This window comes from Colossoma macropomum, unplaced genomic scaffold, assembly GCF_904425465.1.
Source record: "Colossoma macropomum unplaced genomic scaffold, Colossoma_macropomum, whole genome shotgun sequence".
In the NCBI taxonomy this organism is placed as follows: Eukaryota; Metazoa; Chordata; class Actinopteri; order Characiformes; family Serrasalmidae; genus Colossoma; species Colossoma macropomum.
In genome coordinates, this window is record NW_023494834.1 from 180,492 (window position 1) to 200,915 (window position 20,424).

The 20,424-nt window shown below is 38.0% G+C and overlaps 1 protein-coding gene across 1 annotated transcript; it reads right to left on the reverse strand.

Annotated features, from left to right (window-relative positions):
* Positions 1-3,201: 3,201 nt before the first annotated feature.
* Positions 3,202-19,724, reverse strand: LOC118800281 (butyrophilin-like protein 2). Its single transcript, XM_036560491.1, has 4 exons — positions 19,629-19,724; positions 9,004-9,339; positions 5,532-5,882; positions 3,202-3,227 (listed from the first exon to the last, which is right to left on the reverse strand). Exons 1-4 carry the CDS (start codon positions 19,717-19,719, stop codon positions 3,202-3,204), a joined length of 804 nt encoding a protein of 267 aa, XP_036416384.1. The 5' UTR covers positions 19,720-19,724.
* Positions 19,725-20,424: the final 700 nt, after the last annotated feature.

Genomic DNA, 20,424 nt, shown 5'->3' on the forward strand with positions numbered 1-20,424 from the left:
ACAGGAAGAAATCTGACCATCTAAAGATAGTATGGAACTGGAAATCTCGTCCAACTTTTTCTTGTTGGTGTTCTTAATATAAGAGGTGTATGAGATCATTTCACCACGAATAATGGATTTGAGTGACTCCCATAACACTGAATAAGAAACAGAATCAGTTTTGTTAAAGTGTAAGAAAAAACGAATGGAATCTGAGATCTTTGTACAGAAATTCTCCTCTGAAAGTAGTGTTGGATTAAATTTGCCACTAAGGGCGATCTCTCTAATGACTGAAGGTAAGATCCACCTGCAGCGGTGCATGGTCTGAAATAACTATCGCCAAGGAAGAATGTACTTGAGAATAAAAAGAAGATGATCTTGAATGAGGGTAAAGTTCACGCCATGGATCGACACAGCCGTTTTCATCAATAAAGAAAGACAACAATGATGCCATTTTTGAAGCTACTGTTGATGTCAGTTTGACCGATCTAGTGTGGGATTCCTAACACTATTAATGTCATCTCCGAGAATTAATTTGTGTGAATTTAGATCAGGAATGATGGACAGCAACCTATCCATAAAATCAACATCATCCCAATTTGGTGCATATATATTAATTAATACCACCTGAGTTTGGAAAAGTGAACCTACTACAATAATATATCTACTATACTGGTCAGATGTGATATTGGAAGGTGTAAAGTGTATTCTTTTATTAATCAATATTGCTACTCCCCTAGATCTACTATTATAGTTAGAGTGAAATACTTGGCTAATCCAGGGTTTACGGAGTTTGGTATGCTCAAGTCTAGAGAGATGGGTTTCTTGAAGAAATATTTTATCAGCATTCAGGGACCTAATATGATTAAAAAACCTTTATAACTTTAATTCGAGACTGTAGACCCCTGACATTCCAGGAAATAACCGGATTACTTAAGTTGAATTCCATTGTTTAAATGAGAAGATGAAACGGAGAGGAAATGTGATTAAAAAGCATAGGCTTGCAATATAAACAAAGGCAGAAAGCATAGCAACCTCAAGAAGAAAGAGAAAGTGACATTGGGGGAGCGGGGAAGGGGGAGAGTGGGGGCAATAAGGGGAAAAAAAAGAAAAAGAAAAAAAAAAACACACAACAACAACGCACCCCAACCCAATGAGAGAACAACAGCCACCTCAAAACAGTCAAACCCACTTTGAATGTACTTCCAGTGAACACTCCTCAAACAGACTGGCCTAAAACACGTCAAGCACATGTACTTTTTGAATACACCGCCACCCCCGCAGACGCCAACACATATTCCTATACAATGGGAAAGTGTACCCAGTGACAAAAGAAAGTGAGAAAAAAAAACTGAAAAAAAGTAGCCCCTGAGATCCAGTCTTGGTCAAGCATCCACACATACTTACTAACCGCAGAAACTAACTATTTATGTGTGTTAACCTTTGTGTTTGTGCATTTTTTATTTGTCCTTAGGTACTAATTTATCAGAAAGGCCAAGCCTAGTTACTATATGCATAGAACATGCAAGCAAAAAGACAGATAGTGAAAGTAATAACTTCTTACATAACATAAAAGGTTCTATATGTGCACAATCCGTATGAAAATAACAATAATTGAAAAATTAGAGAAATGTACCTTATTCACATGTACACTGCAGCTTGTGCATTAAGAGAACTTTTATCTTAGCTAAATGTAAGTGAACTCTTACTGGTTAACAGATCATGAAAAATGGAAACAAGACTAAGTCACTGGTATTAAGCAGCATAAAGCTACTTTAAATCACAAGACATAAGAGTGGCTCAGCGATTGTAGTGATCTTTCACTCCACCTCTTACCACTGCTATCATCCTTTGACCTCTCTTCTGCTTACCTCATCTGCACTTTGAATAGTCTAGTGATCCACATTTTATAAAGTTTCATTGATGGAAGTTGGACCAGTCAACTGCCATCCTTTAGAAAGACTGACTAAAACCTGCTGGGGTTTGCCATGTTCACCCAGTGACTCTGGTGCTGAGGTTGTTCTTGGGTTAACTTTCTTCGATGACCCGGGACATGTCACCAGCGGCTCTCCTCACAAGCTATGAAGAGGCAGTAAGGCAATCCACTTCTTTCAGTTTTGATGCTGGGATATCTGTATCCCCTTTTCCTTCTAATTCAAATCTAGATCAGGTGTTTCACTAACATCATTTATCCATTTGATGCTGCTCAATTTCCCATGAAATAGCTACCTCCTATTCTCCGCTGACTGCAGTATTTCCTCAAGTGAAAATCAGGTCTCTGGTTTCTCTATCTATATTTATTAATCAAATTTATCACTTAATGTCTTGATTACCTTGTTATTAAGATCCAGCCAATAAATAAGCCTTTACCAAGAGGCTAAATATTTGCTACAAATTTAAGCAAGTACTAATCTAAGTACTTATTGAGGCGCACTGTACTGCAGTTATGCTGTGTCTCAATCCTATATCTTTCTTTTAGGTATCAGCACTGGCTTTTGTGTCTGGCAGTGTCTGAGCTCAAAGGTACTTTGGACACTAACCTATTTGTGCTAGCTAGGATACTTTCTCTGAGTGGACAACAAAGAACTGTTGTAAGTCGATCTGGATAAGAGCATCTGCTAAATGTAAATGAGAGAAGGGATTCTCTCTAATAATTCTCTGCTGGTAGCAGACCTCCCAGCTTCCAAAATAAAAAACTCATCAAATCTACAGGATTCATGTGAATGGCATGTTTATCATTTAAAATGGCGAATTTTGCTGAAACAACAGCATAATTTTAGTTCAATATAAGCTTTGTAATTTATTTTGTCTTGTTCAGAGAATTTCACTGAGAAAAGACTCTTTCTTAACATATGTGACATAAATGTGTGATTAAATGAGTTTATCATGAAAACATGTCTGGTAAAGTGTATCATGGGTGTATATTTGTGTTTTCCCTACACTCCCATCTTTTGACACTGCATTCACACGCCTGAATCAGCTTGCTAATCAGCTGAGTTTCAGTGAGTTTTATGAAGTGTGATCAATGAGGAAAAGCAATATTTGTTGTTTTTTTCCTCTATCAAAATTTTGTCCCACCATTTTTAGGTTGCATGACGAATTTTTACTAGTTGTTAACTCATTCAAAAAAGTATCTGATTAGTTGTCATTTATCATAGTGAAAACACCAACAAGAGTGTTCTGGACTTCAAAGAATCCTGGGGTTAATAGCAGATTTCAGGCTCAGATGTAGACAAGACTGTTACACCCTGCCCCAGGGGGCAGAGTGAACCTGTGTCAAATATACAGTAACTACTGATCTCAAATCAGTTTTTACAACTTAGACTTTTCATCTATACTTCTGTCACTCAATTTATTTTCTTATACAAAAATGATCATTTATCATGATCAAAATGGGATCATATTAAGGGCTACTTGTAAAGGCCATTATATTGTAGACAAATTCAGGTTTGTTTATTTGAAAATCTTGTAGGCTACCCTTAATTTACAATACCTGCAATCAACGTTTTTAGCTTGGGATGCATTAACATATATATGAATAGCTGATGTTCCCTGTGTGTTTCTAGAATCTCAAACAAGTAAATTAGTAGTAAATTATGTTCTTGAAGCAATTAGGTCAATTGGTTTAAAGCTTTAGGAAGCTTTGTTTTTTTCTGCTATCACTAAATCACACATCCAAATTCAATGGGACAAACATGTGTAGCGCAACAGCTACAAATGCAAAAGGAAATATGTGGTTTCACATGGAAATACAAAAGAGCAAGTTTTGCTACATAAAAGGTTGGCGCATGTGAGAACAGTCCACTGGAGTTGACGGAGAGAGGCTAAGAGGGAAAATAAGAAAAAAAAATTACTCTACTCAGGCACCGTCCACAACTAGTCGACAGACACCCACAACACCTAGTAGTGTGTAAGTCAATCCATGTTTTTTTTTTCTTGGTTTTACTGAACAGTTTAGGTCGTCCCTGCTCTAGCACACCTGATCCAACTGATCAGCCAATAATCATGCCCTTCATGAGTTTCTTTATGTGTGCCAGAGCAAGGAATACTTGAAACTGTGCTGGACAGTGGGTTCCCCGGACTAGAGTTAAAAACCCCTTGAACTACTCTGTGCAACCCTTAAAGCATACCCTACATAAGAAGGTGTGAAGTTGTTGTTTTTTTGTTTTTTTTTAAAAAACAAAAAAAAACAAACAAACACACACAAAAAACAGCTGAACAGATAACAGGTAACAGGCCTTTAAAATAATGTTCAGAATTAGGTGTCGAAAATTTTAATATTTACTGAAGGACTCACTGAAACACAGAAAATAAAGAATGTCTGCTACCAGCTTCAAATGTGTTTTATCTAGATCTGCTACAGGACAAATCAGCATTACCTCACAACAAGTACAAAATGTACTTCCTAGTGGAAAACGCTGGTAACGCTGCATGCATACAAGATTTGAGTTACTTAACCAAGATATTGGAAAAAACAGAGCAGTTTCAGTGACCATGTTATTAAATATGAAAATAGTGTTCATCTAAATATTCACAGTAAACAAACTAGATGTCAATTCTATTTTTGTTGATATTAGCAAGCCTCTATGTTGGCCGTTAAATTCTATTTTAAAATCTTCTTCTCACTTTGGTAAGTCACAATCAACAGGACTGTATTTAGTGTAATTAGCATTGACTTATTACCACTTACTTTAGAAGCTACACTATGTACGTTCTGGGAATTTGGAGACCAGATCTCTGGTGGAAATGTGTAATTGCACATAAAAAAATATTTTGAAACGTTGTTTATGCTCCAGGTCCCTTTCCTGAGCGAATCTGATGTTCCAAGCGAGTTGCAAGAGTATTCAAAGAAAACGTCAAAAAAGAGTATTCAAAGAGAACTCAGTCAAAACTTGGTGAGGGACGCGTCTTCCGAGGATGTGAGTGAATCATCTACTACTGCCATCATATCATCATCAGTATAATTTTATTTTTGGATTTGAGACCTAAACATTGAAAACAAATTCAGATTATCCTGTGTCTAAAATTAAATTCTTCCCTATTGTGCAAGCTAATTTTACTGTGTGGGCTGTAGTGAACTGTTAACTGAAAAATCATAAAATGTGGAACACTGTTTGCAGGCTGCCATACAAAGCAGAAGTGGAGGAGCCAAGAAAGGACACTGCAGTTTGAAATTTCAAATGGCAGCTAGATTTTTCTTCAACAACTGCATGTTTATGCAACATTTATTTTTGGTATTCTTTTTACATTACATATCTAAAGATGTCAAAATTTTATGAAGTTACATAGGAATGCTAATTTTACCTTGCTAGTGTATGCTAACTGCTAACTGCTTCAATGACATAAGGCATGGTAAGTTGTCATTTCTGTTTAGTGCAAAACATCAGATTTGACATGATAAAAATATATATATAAAATCCAGACTCTAGAGAGAGAAGTACATAACATATAGTGTAAGAATATAGTGCACAGTTTTCAAACAGAAAATTATCAGCAATTATATGGCTTACCAGAGCAATGACAGTCATGTCACCATGTACATGTTAACTTACCCAAAGGCTGTATTTCCACAGTTGTGTGAGCTGAAATCTCCCCAGAGAGCACTTCACATCTATACAAGCCTTTGTCCTCCATTCGTAGAGTCTTTATTCTGAGTGAGAAGTTTCCTTTGAATATTTCTTCAGGGCCGAAGAACTCGACTCTGTCTCTGAATCTCTCGTGGGTGAAATCTGTCTGGACCTCACCCTCTTGGAAGACCAGCACTGTAATGTCTTGATCCACTTTCTTCCATGAGACATCTTCAAGCTCTTCAGGTGGGATATGGGAGTCTACAGAGCAACTCAGAGTGACGTCTTCTCGTGCATACGCAGATACAGCATGACCTCCAGTCACAATCAAATACTCTGAAAGAAGAAGCAACTGAAATTGATTCAGCTAATTTGACCAAAGACCAGCGTAGATCCTGCATCTTATGTTTGTGATAATCTGTTTAACCCAGTGAAAAAAACAAAAAGACTACTGCAGCTGTCTAAGGACTACTGTGCACCAGACGAGAAGCACAGCGCAGCAGGAAAGTGCAGCTATAGCTCATAGTGTCACAGAAAATCACAGATAAGCAACAAGCTCCAGCTCATTCTACACTCTACTCTTTTTTCATACTCTACTCTGATTTAATGGTATAAAAACTTCAACATAATTTAACACAAAAATATTTTATGGACAAACTCAATTCCAAAATAGCTGGGACAGAATGTGAAGTGCTAATAAAAACAGAAAGCAGTGATTAGTAAATTCTGTTTGATTCGTAACTGAAAACAGTTCAATAAACATTTGATGTTTTCCCTTAAGAACTTAATTGTTTTTCTGTAAATATATGCTCATTTCCAAATATGACGCCAGCAATACATTTAAAAAAAGCTGGGGCAGGCGCATATTTACCATTGTGTTAGATCACCTTTCCTTTTAACAACAATGAATGTAACACTTATACAGTTATATGGGTCTTTAGCTGCTGTACAGGTCCTCCACGTTTTGAATAGGAGACAAGCAGGCCTGCTGTTGTAACACAAGCAGAACGTTTCTTGGTGTTGTCATGTTGAAATAAGCATGGACGTCCCTGAAAAAGACGGTGTACAAAAGGGCAGCATATGTTGCTCCAAAATGTGTTCAGCATTAATCATGCTATCACAAATGTGAACAGTACCCAATAATACCGCACCCCCCCCCCAGTACCATGACAGACCCTGGTTTTCGAACTTCACTCTGGTAATATCTTGCCTTTGTACCGCTTTCATTTTAGTACAGGTCAAAATACACTTACAAAGCTTTCTGTTTTCATTTGCATGTCATATACTGTCCTATCCTTTTTGGAACTTATGTAGTGAATTATTATTATTTTTACATTTTTATTTATTTATTTATTTATTTATTTATAAAACACTGTGAATTTGCACCCATTAGGCTACTTGTGCTGCCAATCTGTCTTCCTCCTAGTACGGCCTCTTCTTAAAACGCTTCTCAATACTCATCTGTTTGGTAAACATTATATACAACCCCAATTCCAAAAAAGTTGGGACACTGGGTAAAATGTAAATAAATGTAAATAAAAACAGAATGCAGTGATCTGCAAATCTCACAGACCAATGTTTTATTCACAATAGAACATAGAAAACATATCAGATGTTGAAAGTGAGACATTTTACCATGTCGTGAAAAACATTAACTCATTTAAAACTTGATGGCAGCAACACATCTCAAAAAGGTTGGGACAGGGCTGCCATTGTGTAGCCTCCCCTCTTCTTTTAACAACAGTCTGTAAACATCTGGGAGGGGTGGAGGAATTGCTAGAGTTCTGGGAGACGAATGTTGTCCCATTCTTGTCTGATGTAGGATTCTAGCTGCTCAACAGTCCTGGGTCTTCCTTGCCAGATTTTTCATTTCATGATGCCCCGAATGTTTTCTACTGGTGAAAGATCTGGACTGCAGGCAGGTCAGTTCAGCTCCCAGACTCTTCCTCTATGAAGCCATGCTATTAGGATGGCTGCAGTATGTGGTTTAGCATTGTCTTGCTGAAATATGCAAGGCCTTCCCTGAAAGAGATGCTGTCTAGATGGCAGCATATGTTGTTCTAAAACCTCTATATACTGTTCAGCACTGATATTGCCTTTCCGGATGTGTAAGCTGCCACGCCATAGGCACTAATGCAACCCTAGACCATCAGAGATGCAGGCTATTGAACTGTGTGCTGATAACAAGCTGGGTGGTCCCTCTCCTCTTGAGTCCGCAGGACACGGCGTCCATGGTTCACACTTTTCCATTTTGCCTCAGTCCATTTTAAATGAGCTTTGGCCCAGAGAAGACGGTGGCGTTTCTGGATCGTGTTGACATATGGCTTCTTCTTTGCATGATATAGCTTTAACTTGCATTTGTGGATTGCACAGCGAACTGTGTTCACAGACCATGATTTCTAGAAGTGTTCCTGAGCTCATGCAGTGATTTTCAGTACAGAATCAAGCCTGTTTGTAATGCGGTGCCGCCTGAGGGCCTGAAGATCATGAGCATCCATTATTGACCACTGGCCTTGTTCTTTGTGTACAGGGATTTCTCCAGATTCTCTGAATCTTTTGATGATATTATGTACTGTAGATGGTGGGATATCCGAAGTGTTTGCAATTTTACGTTGAAGAACATTTTTCTGAAATTGTTCCACAACTTTCAGACACAGTTTTTCGCAGACTTTTTTGAGATGCGTTGCTGCCATTAAGTTCAAAATGAGTTAATGTTTTTCACAACATGGTAAAATGTCTCACTTTCAGCATCTGATATATGTTCTATTTTCTATTGCGAAAAAAAACATGGGTCTATGAGATTTGCAAATAATTGCATTCTGCTTTTATTTACATTTTACACTACATCCCAACATTTTGGAATTGGGGGTGTACATCAGTAATGTAAAGACAACTAGGTACTTTTTCTAAGAAAAAGCTAATTCTAGTCAGGGCAACTTTACTAGTTACATATAGCAGCTAGCTAACATTATGCTAATATGCATTATTAACTGACTCTTCCTGCTCACTTTGTCTTTAGCTCCTTCACTTTCCTGAGCCAAACTGCATTCACAAAGCTGCCAAACTGGTGATGAAGCACAATGTCTTTTATGGAAATGGATTAATAAAAAATGCTAAGTATTAGACTGAGGATTCGAATATCAAATTCGAAATGCCCATCCTCAGCCAAAACCATACCCTGGTTAACTGCGTCTGTGGGTTTTTTTGTGTGGTAATGTAAGTCACTCAAATTCTTGTGTTACAACTTCGCATTCTTTGTATTGAGAAACGTGAAGTGGAGTGGGGACATGGCAGGAATGGAAACAGGAGGGGGCGAAGTCAGGATGTGGAATTCCTGACACATAAGAATTCATTGGAAATTCTTTTTTTTATATTGCTCTCTATGAAAAACTTCTTGTTAATGACTTTACAGTCAAATTCTTTTGCAGATCTCTGTATGTGTGTAAGTCTCACCTACCAATTTCAACTGATGTTTGACCAGTTTCCTGTTCCCTGTAAACGGTACAGTTGTAAACTCCTGCATCGTTAGTGACCAGATCTGTGAGCAGGAGAGAGAAGTTTCCATGTTTGACCTCCTCAGTAAAGAAACTGGCTCTTCCACTGTAAGCCGGATCCTGAGCATCTGGTTTACTCTCTCCCTCTTGGAATAAATGTACTAAAGTTTCAGAGTCTGTTCTCTTCCACTCCACTTCCAGCTCTTCCAGTGGTATGGGGGCTTCAACATAACAGGGCAGCATCACTGAGCCCCCCAGTTCCACAATCAGTGGACCAGAGGGGCCGAGCACATGGAGCCCTGAAAAAAGAGCAAACACAGTGAGATGAGTAATATTTTTTACTTTTTCATTTCTATACACTGCCAGAGAAAAGAGCACTGTCCAGGTAAATTTTAGTCCCTCAGAGTGCAAACAATGTGAATGTACTCTCAGAGGTATGATATGGTCATTAAAGTCCAACTGTTTAAATGTACACTACATTCACATTCCCAGTGCAGAGGGACTCAACATTTTTAAGTAGAAAAATAATATAAAATGCCAAGAATCAGTATGGGATGTATGGAGTCAATGCAACTTAAAAAATATAGGTGCAAAAGAATTTTATGCAATTATGTTCCCTAACTAAAGATAATGAAGTCCTACACCCCAGCGACGGCATTTGCACCCTGAAAGGTACAGTTTTTTTTCTGAGAGTGTATGTAAATGATCATGACTTCCACTGTATGACATTATGTGATGAGCAGTCGACAGTTTGGGTCCTTGTTGTCCGTGTAGGCCTGCATGATGTTTTTTAAGCAAACTCTGCAAGACACTTTCCCGCTCTTCACTTTTCTTTTCTTCAAAAAACACACTTTGAGAGTATAAAACACACGCTTTCATTCAATGCAAAATCTGCATTAACCACTTCTCTTTCTTTACCTTTGTTTTTCCCAATAGATATAAACATGCACAAAACACATCCTTTGCCTTTTAGTGAAAAACATGTCGCTTTCTTTACTTTCATTTTCTTGAAAGGGATAAATAAGCACTTGGATTATAAAACACACCCTCGTCGTCTAGCCTTAATATACACGTCTTTTAGCTATTGAGTCAAAATGTATAGAATGTGACACATTAATGACTGCTTGCATTTTACTTTCAGGTTATAATGGCTGAAAATGCAAGTCTCGCAATTAAACCACTTTAAAATCTTTGTTTTCTCTTCGAATAGTCAACTCGAATGCCATTATATACATAATTACCGTATTACTGTGTCTCAGAAAGAGCATTTAAAGTCATTTTTAGAGGAGAGCAGAAGGCGGAGACGCATAGTGTGCTTCCTCATTTTAGTCTGACTGAATTTTACATTAGACTCAGACTGTTCACTGAAGCAGCTCAACAATAAAAATAATCGAAAATGAACAGTGTTTAAAAATACTGCTTACCGTCACAGATGAACAGAACTCCTGATAGAAAAAGGAAAATTATTAATCCCATCTTCATATCTGACAGGAATACGGTTCTGTGTGAAACAATTTCGCTTTCACTTCACTTCAGACTCTGGCGGTGAGCGGGACAAAGAAGGCGGCTGTCGATCACTTGGAGACTCGAGCAAATCACATAACAGCTACCAAACTCTGACGAGCCAATCACCAACAGGAATACAGCACTAAAGCTGGAGTAGAAACAGTTCTAATAGAGCAGGAATCGCCGTAACTAGGATCAGAATTCCAGTGAGGTCCATTTTGCAGAAATGTGACTCACATCTCACAGTGAATAAAATATTAAAATATGAGTGTTACACCAACTGCCACTCTCCTTTTGTTTCTTTTTTGCTCCCTTTTACCTATCCATAACTGTCATGCACCTTTTCCTTTAATTTCTTCCTTCCCCATCCCCCCATTCTTCTATAAACTGCTATTACTGTTCCATAAACTGATTTGACTCAGTTACCCTGTTTAAGTTTAATTAACCTTTTAACTATTTATTTGTACGTTTATTTTCAGCTGGTAATACACACTGAGACCACATACAGTAAATCAAGTAATAGTTTCAAATTGATTTTATTTCATTTGAACCCACCCCACTCTCTATCTCTCTCTCTCTTTAATTAAACATTAAACATAGGTTATAAAAGGCTGTCTGTACCAAAGCCCAGCTAACGGGAAAGACAGCAACTCATACAGTTAATATGACAAAACACAGTCTAATGTACCCGCTTTTTCCACACTGAATCTCATAAAACCCTTCAGATACTTCTGAGCACCTCGGCGTCCTAACGCTGGTCACGGCGCTGATAACGTACTGAAGTAACTGTGGATAGCAACAATTACTAAGCTGTGATTGGAGGGTTTAGAAAATAACACCAGAGCCGGTTTATGAGGAGCCTGGCCACTTCCTATTCCCCCCGTTCTATCAAAAACAGGAACGTTTCTTTAATTTTAGAAAGTAGAAGGATGTATTTCACTAAAAAAGCAAAGAAATCTCACCTGTATATTTCCTTTTTTCTACAACAAACAGGTTTTGGGCAGCAGGAGGCGGGCTTTAGTGCTAGAGCGTGATGATTGATTGGCGAGCGGAGCAGCTCATTGGCTGTTCACGCTCACTGACGTCATGGGCCAACATGAGGTGCCGTTTTAAACACCTATAACTCGAGTTTAAAAGCTCTTAAAAATAAAACAGCGGTGTTAAAATGTTTTACGCTGTTCTGTGTTCAGGAAATGATCGAATTCTTTTACATGAAAAATGTTTAACCATTTATAAACTATGATTTTGCTCAAATGCCCCGTATCAACCCATTCATTTTGGACTCGCTCGGGAGCGCCCTCTAGCGTTTGAGAAAACCGGAAGACATTGCGGAGTGGTAATTCTCCCACAAGTTCTCTGATAACACAGAGTTTGGCAGATTTTAATTGGCCATACTAAAGTAACAGCGCTCACAGAAAACAAATCAAATTTCATCACCTCAGAAATGCAGCATAATAAATATTCTGTCCCCATTTGATTGATTACGCCTGTGGTAATGTGACTGCGGCCCTGAGCAGACTATATTATCATAATTATGCTGTTTCTACATTTATGATGTGTTCCAATCAGAAGGCAGCTGTCTAAGTTAGGCAGCATTTGCGCGCTCCCGAGACAAAGGCTGTCCACAGCTCCCTTCTAAGGTGCCTTATTTTGACCAAATCTGAAGGCAGAATCGCGTTGTATCCTTCTCAGTGAAGGCGATCGCACAATACTGTTCACCGTCCTAGAGTTCCATCGTTCCGGTGTTATGGTAAATTCAGTTCCCCCTGTTCACCCCTCATTGCGCATGTCGAAATCATGACGTCTTCAGTCGACGCTGCTCTGCGGGGCTTAGATAAGCTTAATTCGTTTGTTTTTGTACCGTTATTTCATCCTGTTCCTCACGGTAAGCGAATTATCACGTTGTTTGTAAAAGGACTTGTAGTTAAACACGTTTTAAAAGTATAAAATGTGTTGTTAGCAGATGTTTTAATGCTCAAACACTACGTGGGTTATCTTGCTAATGCTAGCTTTGGCTCCGTTTTCAACTACTCCAAGTAACAGAAGTGAGATTTATTGCGCCGTTTCTGATTTAATTTCCGTACATGCAGACACATTTTGTTGTTCAGACTTAAGTGATTTTTAAGGTGCATTTATGTCCCATATCCTCATCAGTCTCGCTAAGTTCTGTAGGTTAAATAGATTTGAAACATTTGTTGCTGAAAGAAATATACTGCATTAAGTTACACAGCACAGTAATTAGTCTGTGTTATCATTGTTAGACTACGTATCCCAGTGCACCTAGGAAGTTGGTTTCCCTGTAGTCTTTGAGGCTGAAGTCTTACTGTTATGGTACTAATGTGACTTGTGTTTACAGTAACTTTTATTCATATTTTATAATCTTTAGAATTGAGAATACAGGAGGAACATCTTTAACCAGAGCCTGAGAAAAGTGGTTTCCCCTTGTATATTACAGCTGGAGTGGATTTAATGTACAACAGTTATGCTGATAATCTATTTCAATGCATGATTATTTCACCCAGTAACTTTTATTCATATTATACCACCTTTACACTGAGAATTTAAAGATTTAAAGTAGAGGAATGATGCTGATAATCTATATCTGCATGATCATTTCACTCAGTAACTTTTATTCATCTTATATAATCTTTAGAACTGAGAATACAGGGGGAACATCTTTAACCAGAGCCTGAGAAAAGTGGTTTCCCCTTGTATATTACAGCTGGAGTGAATTTAATGTACAACAATGATGCTGATAATCTATTTCTGTGTATGATCATTTCACTCAGTAACTTTTATTCATATTATACCAACTTTATACTGAGAATACAAATGGAACAGCATTCTCAGTTTGATAGTCGATTACAGCTATTAAAGATTTAATGCACTATTATATTAATTTGTTTTTATTTTTATTTTACTCCAACTACTTCTTCCATTAACATTGTTTTATACAGAGACTAAACAGTAGAACAGATTTACCCAGTGCCCCTAAAAACAGGAAGTTCCAGTAAAAACTGGCAATTAGGATCAGTTTAATATACTATAATGCTTCAGTTGTAGTTAAACACGTTTTAAAAGTATAAAATGTGTTGTTAGCAGATGTTTTAATGCTCAAACACTACGTGGGTTATCTTGCTAATGCTAGCTTTGGCTCCGTTTTCAACTACTCTGAGTAACAGAAGTGAGATTTATTGCGCCGTTTCTGATTTAATTACCGTACATGCAGACACATTTTGTTGTTCAGACTTAAGTGATTTTTAAGGTGCATTTATGTCCCATATCCTCATCAGTCTCGCTAAGTTCTGTAGGTTAAATAGATTTGAAACATTTGTTGCTGAAAGAAATATACTGCGTTAAGTTACACAGCACAGTAATTAGTCTGTGTTATCATTGTTAGACTACGTATCCCAGTGCACCTAGGAAGTTGGTTTCCCTGTAGTCTTTGAGGCTGAAGTCTTACTGTTATGGTACTAATGTGACTTGTGTTTACAGTAACTTTTATTCATATTTTATAATCTTTAGAATTGAGAATACAGGGGGAACATCTTTAACCAGAGCCTGAGAAAAGTGGTTTCCCCTTGTATATTACAGCTGGAGTGGATTTAATGTACAACAATGATGCTGATAATCTATTTCTGTGCATAATCAATACACTCAGTAACTTTTATTTGTATTATACCAACTTTAGAACTGAGAATACAGGGGGAACATCTTTAACCAGAGCCTGAGAAAAGTGGTTTCCCCTTGTATATTACAGCTGGAGTGGATTTAATGTACAACAGTGATGCTGATAATCTATTTCAATGCATGATTATTTCACCCAGTAACTTTTATTCATATTATACCACCTTTACACTGAGAATACAGGGGGAACATCTTTAACCAGAGCCTGAGAAAAGTGGTTTCCCCTTGTGTATTACAGTTGGAGCGGATTTAAAGTAGAGGAATGATGCTGATAATCTATATCTGCATGATCATTTCACTCAGTAACTTTTATTCATCTTATATAATCTTTAGAACTGAGAATACAGGGGGAACATCTTTAACCAGAGCCTGAGAAAAGTGGTTTCCCCTTGTATATTACAGCTGGAGTGAATTTAATGTACAACAATGATGCTGATAATCTATTTCTGTGTATGATCATTTCACTCAGTAACTTTTATTCATATTATACCAACTTTATACTGAGAATACAGATGGAACAGCATTCTCAGTTTGATAGTCGATTACAGCTATTAAAGATTTAATGCACTATTATATTAATTTGTTTTTATTTTTATTTTACTCCAACTACTTCTTCCATAAACATTGTTTTATACAGAGACTAAACAGTAGAACAGATTTACCCAGTGCCCCTAAAAACAGGAAGTTCCAGTAAAAACTGGCAATTAGGATCAGTTTAATATACTGTAATGCTTTCTTTGCTTTTTCTGTTCTCCCAGTACAATGGGTCAAAAAATTTAACCTGTAGTTAATTAAATGAAAAAAAGAGATACATTATATGTTTTACCATTTTTCTCAAATTCAATGATTACTACATGCAGGTATACTACACTGTAATGTTTCTTGATACAGCTATGTTATCTGTTACTATGTTACCATGTTTAATGGAAGTAAACAACTGGGATTTGATCAGTGTTCCTGGTAAATGGCTTCCTTTCCCTACACTACAGCGGGGCATAAAGGTACTATGATAATCCTATAATTTCCTTATATTACAAACGGTTATAAAAGTACCATAATAATTGTGTTCTTGTGTAAAGTTTGTATAATATGAATAAAAGCTACTGAGTGAAATGATCATGCACAGATATAGATTATCAGCATCACTGCTGTGCTTTAAATCCACTCCAGCTGTAATATACAAGGGGAAACCACTTTTCTCAGGCCCTGGTTAAAGATGTTCCCCCTGTATTCTCAGTTCTAAAGATTATATAAGATGAATAAAAGTTACTGAGTGAAATGATCATGCACATAAATAGATTATTAGCATCATTCCTCTACTTTAAATCCACTCCAGTTGTAATATAAAAGGGGGAACCACTTTTCTCAGGCTCTGGTTAAAGATGTTCCCCCTGTATTCTCAGTGTAAAAGTGGTCTGGTTAAAGATGTTCCCCCTGTATTCTCAGTGTAAAGATGGTATAATATGATTAAAACTTACTGAATAAAATGATCTTGTACTGATACAGATTTTCAGCAGCATTATTGCACTTTAAATCAACTCCAGCTGTAATATACAAGGGGAAACCACTTTTCTCAGGGATCTGGTTAAAGATGTTCCCCCTGTATTCTCAGTGTAAAGATGGTACAGATTGACTAAAATTTACTGAGTAAAATGATCTTGTACAGATATAGATTATCAGCATCATTATTGTACTTTAAATCCACTCCAGCTGTAATATACAAGGGGAAACCACTCTCTCAGGGCTCTGGTTAAAGATGTTCCCCCTGTATTCTCAGTGTAAAGATGGTATAATATGACTAAAGCTTACTGAGTGAAATGATCTTGTACAGATATAGATTTTCAGCAGCATTATTGCACTTTAAATCCACTCCAGCTGTAATATACAAGGGGAAACCACTTTTCTCAGGCTCTGGTTAAAGATGTTCCCCCTGCATTCTCAGTTCTAAAGGTGGTATAATGTGAATAAAAGTTACTGTAAAGACAAGTCACATTAGTACCATAACAGTAAGACTTCAGCCTCAAGGACTATAGAGAAATTAACTTCCTAGGTGCACTGAGATATGTAGTCTAACAATAATAACACAGACTAATTACGGTGCTGTGTAATGCAGTTTATTTATTTCAGCAACAAATGTTTCAAATCTATTCGCACAACTTAGCGAGACTGATGAGGATATGGGACATAAATACACCTTAAAAATCACTTAAGTCTGAACTACAGAATGTGTCTGCATGTACGGTAACGTTAATTAAATCAGAAGTGGCACCTTAAATCTAGTTTATGTTACTCGGAGTAGCTGGAAACGGAGCCAAAACTAGCATTATCTAGATAACCCACGTAGTGTTTGAGCATTAAAACATCTGCTAACAACACATTTTATACTTTAAAATATGTTTAACTACAAGCCATTTTACAATCAACGTGATAATTCGCTTACCGCGAGGAACAGGACGGAATAAAGGTACAAACACAAACGAATTAAGCCTATCTAAGCCCTGCAGAGCAGCGTCAAGTAAAGACGTCATGATTTCGACATGCGCAATGAGGGGGGAACTGAATTTACCGTAACACCGGTATGATAAACATGGCGGACGGAGCGGCCGTTTCTGCCAACCGAGGAGTTTACAAATGTATTTAACAAAAGTATTTCACATATTTGTGTTTGTAGGTGTCTAAAATTGTTCCTGTGGTAAAATTTTGGCAGTTTGCTTGTCTAAGGCGACCTGACAGGCTGCGTTCACAGCTCGTTAGGTGAAGCTAACGTTAGTTAGCTTAGCTAGCGGGTTAGCTGCATAAACGCGCTGGCTCTTTAAAACGAGAGAGAGCCTAGTTTAAAGTATTGACTGTTCACTGTTTAGTAGCGTTTTTATTTGTTAATGACTTATCGGTTTGATTCTGTACTCAGGAACTAACTTTACAGTAGCGGAGAGGTGCTGTCTGAGGGGCTGAGGAAGAGAAGCTGTTACGGGGGGAAACGACTGAAAGCAGCTCACTTTTGCAGTGTATATGGTGGAAAACACTGCGGAACCAGCGCGGTAGACTTAAGTTCTCCCTGAACAATTAAAAACACTTCAACACTGGACGATGTAGAACTTAAGAAAATAAATGTTTTTAAAATAAATACCACAAATGCTTATTTTTGCCTGCTCTGATTGTCTTGTATTGCTGTGTTTATCACAGTCACATCAGTGTGTTCATTAAGGAGGATGAGGACAGTGAATGAACTGAAATGATTTACAAACTAGTAGTCAGAGCTGTGAGCTATGTAGTTCTGCCGCACCCAGGAGGAGGACACAGAGCTGTTTGTGTGTTGCTGACCAGTATGCGGTAAATAAAAAAGACCGCCGCAGCCGTCAAATGCAGAGCTGTTTGTGCGTTGCTATGACCATTATGCTGTTAATAAAAAAGACCGCCACAGCAGTTGCACACCCCGCTTCTGTCTGTCCACTCATTTGCACTGATGGAGTGGACGCCACAGAGTTCATGTTCATCTGCCTGCCATCACCTGTCCGTATGGATTGTTCCCCAGCCAAGGGGGTCCCCCTCCCCAGTGAGCCCTAGGAGAAGGAGGCAGTCCCCAGTTTGGTTCAAAGACTTTTGGTCAGGGGGGTAGTGTAGCGTTTGTAGTGTTTATTGTGGGTATTGTTCTCCTGCAGTTATTCTCTGGGTTTATTCTGACAAAGAAGAAGTACTGGGTGAGTCTGAGCTGAGCACTGATAGAGTGCAGACATGAGCTGAGTGTAGAGCTTAGGCTTACAGTGAACTGTTAGCAAAACTCTCTTTGTGTATAGTGTGGCTGTGGCCAACTACAGCTGGTTAGTAAAGCACAATGACTTGTGCACATTTGAAACAAAGTTATTTCAAAGCAATTTTTTTTTCAATATGGCTGAGGTGTCTAAAAAATGAATGCTAGTTTATAAATCACACTTACACCAGCTGGAAGCTGCCGTTTTGGTCTCTATTTGTTATGTGATTCCATTTGTGTTTTCGGTTTAGGAATTGGGTAATATTTTATTCTCCGGACTCTTGGGATGTCTGGTATCTACAATTTCTACATTCCACAAAGCTGCAGTATAGTGTGAAAGTTCAGAGTGTGCGCCTGTGCACGCCTAGTGAGGTTAGGTGTGGTCTGAGCATTCTTCAGAGAGCTTGGTAAAATGATACTCCGCTATGAAGTTCCTCATAGGTGAGAATAATTTGGTACATTTTGCCAGCTCTGCCTGTTTGTCATGGTATGTGCACTGTGACGCCACTTCTTCCTTGTAATTGTTGATAAAGGCACGATTTGATCTGGCCAGGTTACAAGGCAGGTTTTTTGCCATAAACAAGTCTCTTCCCTGTCTTTACTTTTGTTTTCTTCAAATGGACAAAAAACACACTCTGTTTAAGAAACACACTTCAGGTAGAAATAAGCAGAAAAATAAAAGATTTATAAGTAGAAAAGTAATATAAAATACAAAGAGTCAATACGGGATGTATGGAGTCAATGCAACTTAAAAATATAGGTGCAACAGAATTTGGTACAGTTTATTCCCTCACTAAAGATAATGAAGTCATACCACCCCAGTGACAGCATTTGCACCCTGACAGGTAAAGTTTTTCTCAGAGAGTGTATGTAAATGATCATGACTTCTGCTGTATTACATAGTGTGGGCAGTTGCCAATTTGGGTGTTGTCCGTTAAGGCAAAGTAGGCCTACAATGTGTTTTCAAGCAAAATCTGCAAACCACTTCCTGCTCTTTACTTTGTTTTTTCTTCAAAAAACACACGTTGAGAGTATGAAACACACCCTTGGAAAAAAAAATTTATGCAAAATCTGCATTAACCACTTCTCTTTCTTTACCTATGTTTTCTGCAAATAGACATAAACATGCATAAAACACATCCTTTTCTTTTTAATGAAAAATCTGCATTAACTACTTTACTTTCTTTACTTTCATTGTCTTTAAAATTATAAAAAAAGCACTGGGATTATAAAACACACCCTGGTCCTCCAGCCTTAATATGCATGTCTTTGAGCTGCTGAGTCCAAATGTACTGAACGTGACACGTTAATGACTGCTTACACTTTCAGGTTATAACGGCTGAAAATACGCGTTTCGCAATTAAAACCCGTTTTTTCTCCGAGCGTTTCTCTTCGTCTCGAATGGCATTTTATGCGCAATAACTGTATAACTGTGTCTCAGAGAGCGCATTAAATAGCATTTAATATAATGTTACTGTAGTACTGTGTCTCAGAAAGGGCATTTAAGGTCATGTCTTGAGGAGAGCAGAAGGCGGAGACGCATCGTCTGCTTTCTTAGATTAGCCTGAATTCTACATTAGACTGTTCACTGAAGCAGCTCAACAGTAAATATAAGCGAAAATGAAGAGTGTTTAAATCACTACTCACCGTCACAGATGAACAGAACTCCTAACAGAAAAAGACAAATTATTAATCCCATCTTCACATCTGAGAGGAACACGGCTCTGTGTGAACCCATTTCACTTTCACTTCTGGCGGTGGGCGGGACAAAGAAGGCGGCTGTCAATCTTGGCGACTCGAACCAATCACATAACAGCTACCAAACTCTAACGAGCCAATCACCAACAGGAATACGGCACTAAAGTAGTAGAAACAGGTCTAACAGCGCAGGAATCGCTCAGTTTTACTGATTTTAGGGTGATAAACACTGAACTGCGTTTCTACAGCTGTACTGAATTAAACTGCAGTGCTGCGCATATTTAGATGTATTAATTTAGTTTTATGTGCTGCAATAGAATCTCTGTTGCTTGTATCGAGTTCCTTGAAGCTGCATTATTATTGTTCTGGTTCCGGCATCAGTTAAATCTGGGGGAGGTGCATAAAGTTGCCACCCATTTCAGTTGTTTTCGAGACGAGCTGGTTGTGCCTGGCAAAGCTGCCAGGTGGTTGTATGTTCTGTCAGTGATGGCCATACTGGCTATTTTCAGTAAGTCAGATCATTTGGCTCAGCTCACAAATAAGAGCCGACTCTCTTGTTTTAAGGTTTCAATTAGCCTTGGGGGCAATAATTGATATAGAATATTGTGATCATTTTGATAAGCGTCCATATTATGCAAGTTATCTTTCCTTTTTATACTGGTTTGCCTTTATATACCCATGAACAACCTTTCTGATCATTCTGAGCGCCTGGGCTCATCCTTACCATTAAGGAAAATGAATAACA